The sequence below is a fragment of the Eumetopias jubatus genome, unplaced genomic scaffold (assembly GCF_037043125.1).
Source record: "Eumetopias jubatus isolate StellerSeaLion01/CBP00866 unplaced genomic scaffold, mEumJub1_p1.0 scaffold_17, whole genome shotgun sequence".
In the NCBI taxonomy this organism is placed as follows: Eukaryota; Metazoa; Chordata; class Mammalia; order Carnivora; family Otariidae; genus Eumetopias; species Eumetopias jubatus.
This window is the reverse complement of record NW_028274823.1, coordinates 45789968-45795613: the sequence shown is the minus strand read 5'-3', so window position 1 is coordinate 45795613 and position 5646 is coordinate 45789968. Positions and strand designations below refer to the sequence as shown.

Below are 5646 nucleotides of genomic sequence, written 5' to 3'. Positions count from 1 at the left end.
GGAGGAAAGGACAGGGAGAATGGGGAGGAGGCCATGTGAGGACTGAGGCTGCCACAGGCCCGTGGAGAAGCTGCAAGAAGACAGATGTGAGTTTAAATCCTGAGAAAGATCACCAGCGGCAGAGCTGCCCGGGGGGAAAATGAGGTTCTCTGAGGTTCATGGGGAAACCTCCACTCCATGCGCACCCAGATAAGAGGAGACAATCACCTCTCAGGGATTTAATAAGAGAGCTTGAAACATTTAATAGGGGAAGGGAGTGGGGGTTATAGCCTCATTCATGTAATAAACACTTGTGCTCAGTGCTGAGACGCTAGGGACACAGGCCTGGAAAAATAAGCCTGAAGCTCAGGATCACATGAGACTAGGTGGGAATCAGGATTCTGTAGCCTCCCTTTGTAGGTGATAATAATAATGATTATAGGGTCATATGATTTTATATAGATTCTATTCCTTCTGGGTACGGCCCTTGCAACTCTACTTTCTAACAATCATCGGAGCACAAGCCCTGGGATGTAGCCAATCTCCTGTTCCTCGGTGCTGATGGCACCAGGCTCTCAGGAGCACCAAGGACTGCTCATGCGGACACAGACACCCACACATAAAGGGTCACATCACCCACCAGGCTCTCATTGCCCCACCAGGCAGCTCTTTGGAGCCTCAAACTTAGGTGATCTCTTTGGGGGTTTCCAGTAAGAAGAAGAAGAATACTTTCTGAAGGAGACACAAGAACACTGCAGAGCAGACATTTAGAGGAAACAATGGAATGAGATGGGTGACGCTGCACAAGTCACCGTAACTTGTGGGTTAGAAAGGGGTAGAATTCTACCTTTCTCCAATAGGATAGCACATGTGGCATGTTCTATGTAACTGTTACAGGGCTATATATAGGGAAAGAGTAACATTTATTGATTGCCAGCCACCATGTATAATAAGATAATTAATCAGATGGGCCAAAGCTCCACTGGCATCCCTTCCATGAAGAATTGTGTCTTCCTGATTATTGTGTCAAGTTCAGTGCCCGGAACAGAGTAAGTGCTCAATAAAGAGTGTTAAATAAATGGGTCAAGCCAAGTTGAGTTGCCACAGAGGGTCGGTTTAGGGACTAAAAGCCCTCACTCCCCTCAGCCCCGCCATGCCCAGCCTGAGCTGTTCAGCCCCAGGCTTCCTCTCTGTCTTGCTCCTCATCCCCTTCAGCCTCTCTGTGGCCCAGGCCATCCTCGCAGACAACTATGTGCTCTCTGTAGGAGCAGTCCCGGTGCTGCGGTGCAGCACGGGGGCACCTGGGGGCCTTCCTGAGCTGAGGACAGCAGTGCAGCCCCCACGCCCTGCAGCTGCAGGGGGCCTGGGCTGCACAGACGTAGGTGCCCATGGGCACCGCAAGCAACACAACACACAGGACCACTGCGACATGCAGCAGGCGCTCCCGTCCCTCCAGCACACTGTGGTCTCTGCCCGTCACAAAGACCACACACCGGCCTCTGCGTGCGGGCTGGCCCTCCAAGCTGAGGCATGCCTCATATTTCGTGCCGGGAAGGAGGTCCTCCACAGTGTATGTGTTAATTCCAGGGCCGATGTGCACCACCTCCTTCCAGAGCGTTTCATCTGATGCAAGGTAGAGGGTGAACCATTTCTCCTCAGGGGCGTCCGCCACTGCAAACCACTCCAGCAAAATCCCATGCACTGTCTGCCTGACAACCCGCAGGTCAACATAGGCATTGCCATCTGAAGGGAAAGAGGGAGAATGGGTTGCCGTCAGGGCCTGGGTGGGCTGGACATGGAGGGAGATGACAAGGGTGCTCCTGCCGATGGAGTTGGAGGCCACACAGGTGTAATTGCCTCTGTCTACCAGGTGGGCGGCAGGTATGACCAGTTCCGACAGAGCAGTATCTTCTGCAGTAGACGAAGTCAACACTGTGGGAGAGAGAGCAAAACAGCTCTGATAGACATGTCTCTGATAGCAAGCTGGACAGTGTTCAGCAATGCCAGTTACCTTTTTTAAGCTGGAAGTGACCATTTATTAAGTATATGTTTGGTGCCCCGTAGTTGCCTCTCAGCAACCCTGTAAGATAAGTACCCCAGTTTTACACATAAGAGGTTGAGGATTAGAGTGATTAAGCAGCTTGCCCATAGAGATGTTCAGAGACAGTGACTGATCTGGAACCTCATTCTTCTGCCTATGAAGACTCCACTTCCAAATTCACTAGCTGCTCCCACCAAACCACCGGAAGCCTTGCTATGCTATCAACATGGTTTTGAGGAGATCTCTTGCAACTGTGTGCTATTGTGAGCTTCAAGAATTGCCTTTTGGGGGTGCCTGGGTGGCTCCATTGGTTAAGCATCTGACTCTTGGTTCCGACTCAAGCCATAATCTCAGGGTCGTGAGGTCCAGCCCCGTGTTGGGTTCCATGCTCAGCAGGGAGTCTGCTTCTCTCCCTCTCTGCTGCTCCCTCTGTCCCTCCCCCAACTTGTGCTTTCTCTCTAAAATAAATAAATAAATCTTAAAAAAATATTTAAAAGAATTGCTTTTTTACCTCCCAGATATAGAGAGGCTCAGAGCCTGGAGCCCAATGCCTGGATTCTTTCCCTTACTAAGTATATGGTCTTGGACCAGTTGCTTAGATTCTCTTGGCCTCAATTTCCTCGTTAATAAAATGGGATGATAACAGTACTCATTCCCTAAGTTTGATTGTAAGTGCTCAGTGTGAGCTGTTGTTATTACTGAAAGAACACATATAACACAGTAGCAAAGAAACTGACTACAGAGCATTAAAAAAGACATCTGCATGCATCTCACTGTTCTTCAAGATGCTACAACAATAAATCCTACGTTTCTCCTTCACTGGTATTTAATCTCAACCCAATAAGATGTGATCAAAATGATAGGAAAAAGTCAACAGTTCAGTTTGTTAGGTATTTTTTAATCTTCCAGCGGCTTGTCACTATGCTAAGCAAATATATGAGTAACTCGCTGTATTTTACTGTATTTTATTCAGGTATTTCTAGTTGACTTCTAGACAACTTTAAAGATATCCCAAGGGAGGCTATCCCTGGCCTTGTGATGTGTCCCAACCCTGCAGGGTAGCATTAAGGGTGATTCCACCTGAGGTATGAAAACAGAGCATAGAGTTTCAGGACATGAGAGGCAGGTTTGAATTCCTGTGGTGGGGCCCCATGGAGATCACTTCCTCACGCAGGGTCCCAGCATTACAACTTCAAGCCAATAAGGTCTGAACAACACAGTGGTGGGAAGTGTAAAATTCAGTCAATATCTAGGAATTCCCAATCTTGCCCACCGGTAATTATTACTTGGGAAAGGAGGAGGGGAGAAGAGGGAACACTTGTTAATATATATTATTCTCAGGCCCTCCCCTGGACACAGGGAATCTGAATCTCCAGGGCAGAGGCCTGGAAATCTTATTTCAAACAAGATGAGTCTGCTTCAGCAATTTTAGGAAATAAATAATAGATAATCTCTAGAATCAGTCCTACTCAGAAATTCTATGATTTAAAAATACACAGAATAGTATTTTGCATCTAGAAGACTCTCAAAGAACATATTTGTTCATATATAATTTTATAATATTTATACAATATGTCAAGTCAACTCCAATATATATATTTGCATATGCATATATATCCCAGAGAGATCTGCAAGCAACCATTTAAAATCATGCCAATAGTGGAACACTATCTTGGGAACTTCCCTGTTGTGGTGGGTATAATTTAGGCCCATCCCAATCTTACCCGCACCCTGACTTCACAATTGGCCCAGTTCAGAACCCTCCTACTGAGGATAAGGTTGCTGTTGCTGTAAGACCTTACTATTACCCCAGATACATTGAGAGGGCGCCTGTGGCTTACCATCAAATTCCCTCCACCTGCTCAGGGGATAAGTCCATGCAATGGTTGGTGAAGGACTGGCTCGTGCCAGGCATCTCAGGGTCACATTCTGTCCCATCTGGATGGTGACACTGGCAATGGGGGTTGAGATCTGTGGCTTCATGCAATCACTGAGCTCAGTTTCATGAAAAAGCTGCCCCGCCTTGGAGAGAGGGCGTTGGCACATCAGGTAGGAATTCACCAGGATGACCGGGATGCTGATGGACTTTACAAATTGGACAAGTCCCCTCAGGCGACAGTCACATAGCCAGGGGTTGTTGTGCAGCGCCAGCACCATGCTGGAGAGAATCTTGGCTCCACAGCCAGGCTGCAGGTGTTTCTGGTAGGCCAGCCAGTTCAAGAATACACTCTTGGATACAACTGTAAGCCTATTGGAGGACAGGTCAAGGTAGGTCAGGCTGACCAAGAACTGAAGAGCTAGCTCAGGGAGCACATCGATCATGTTGTGTTTGAGATCCAAGATCTTAAGGACAGGAGTGGCTTGGAATGCTGTCCATGGTACTGAACGGAGTTTGTTCCCCTCCAGTCTCAGCTCTTTCAGTTCAGACAGGTGCTCCAGGGCTCCTAGGTGTATCACAGTGACATTGTTAAAATTAAGCCAAAGGTATTCCAACGTGCTCATGTTGATGAAGGACCCTCGGGGCAGTTCAAATAAGGGTGAATTTTCAATTCTCAACAGCTTTAACTCTTCAGGATGGTTCCTGGGGATCTTTCCCAAAGAGATAGATATGCACCGCAGAGCCCTGTACAAAAACCACAAAAGCTTTAAGGTGAATATTGGGGGGGGGGTGTGCCTAGGTGGCCCAGTCAGTTAAGCAACTGACTCTTGCTTACGCGCAGGTCATGATCTCAGGGTCCTGAGATCAAGCCCCGAATTGAGCTCCCACTCAGCAGGGAGTCTGCTTCATCTCTCTCTCTCTCTCTCCCCCTCTGCCTCTCCCCCACTCGTGTGCGCTGTCTCACTCTCTCTCTCTTTCTAAAATAAATAAATATATCTTTAAAAAAGATGAACATCAGGGAAATGAGATCAGGTTTATTCTGGCATTAGATGTATGAATTAAAAGAAAAAACAGATGTTATTCACTTGAAATAAAAGAGACCCATTTTGGTGCACAGTTCTCCAAAGTTCAGCACCAACTAGAGATTTTGCTGATTTCCTGCCAAATCTGGGCCTGTTCCCACTCCACATCATCCCCAAAGAAAGCCCATCCCCTACGACCTCCTGGCATCTTGGTAGCACAGCGCACCTGCCGAAACTCTCCTCTGAGCAGGTACATCCTGGCAGACAAGATGGCTGAGCTTCATGTGAATCCAGAAAGAACAGAACTAGCAGGAAATAATGAGAAACTGAAGCCATATTCCTCTGTTAGAAACTACCTTGTAAGTTTTGAATAAGTATAGTCCAAGCTTCTGAGTGGCAAATCCTATTATTGGTAATCCATGGTGATGTAGGTCAGCACAACAGTGGCAAAGCCTCTGGATGCTCTGAGGTCTGTTATGGCCCAAATCACAAGCTCAATAAGAACCCATGAAGAGGGAGCTATGTCTCTTAACTAAGATCACAAAATTCACCCTTTGTATGGTTCTTAAGTCTGGAAAGCAAACTCTAAGCCAATTGTCCTATTTAGCACTGATACTGCCTTACCTTAGTTTCTTACAAAATGATCTGAGAAACCAGCAGGTAATACTATCCTGAGTGCTGTGGTTCAGGTTATTTGGCCAGAATTCATCTAATACTTCATCCAT

At 47.0% G+C, this 5646-nt stretch overlaps 1 protein-coding gene across 1 annotated transcript; it reads right to left on the bottom strand.

Annotated features, from left to right (window-relative positions):
- Positions 1–1150: 1150 nt before the first annotated feature.
- On the bottom strand, positions 1151–5257 carry LRIT2 (leucine rich repeat, Ig-like and transmembrane domains 2). Its single transcript, XM_028098921.1, has 3 exons — positions 5148–5257; positions 3862–4643; positions 1151–1911 (listed from the first exon to the last, which is right to left on the bottom strand). The coding sequence occupies exons 1-3, from the start codon at positions 5255–5257 to the stop codon at positions 1151–1153; spliced, it is 1653 nt and encodes a 550-aa protein (XP_027954722.1).
- Between the last annotated feature and the right edge of the window lie 389 nt (positions 5258–5646).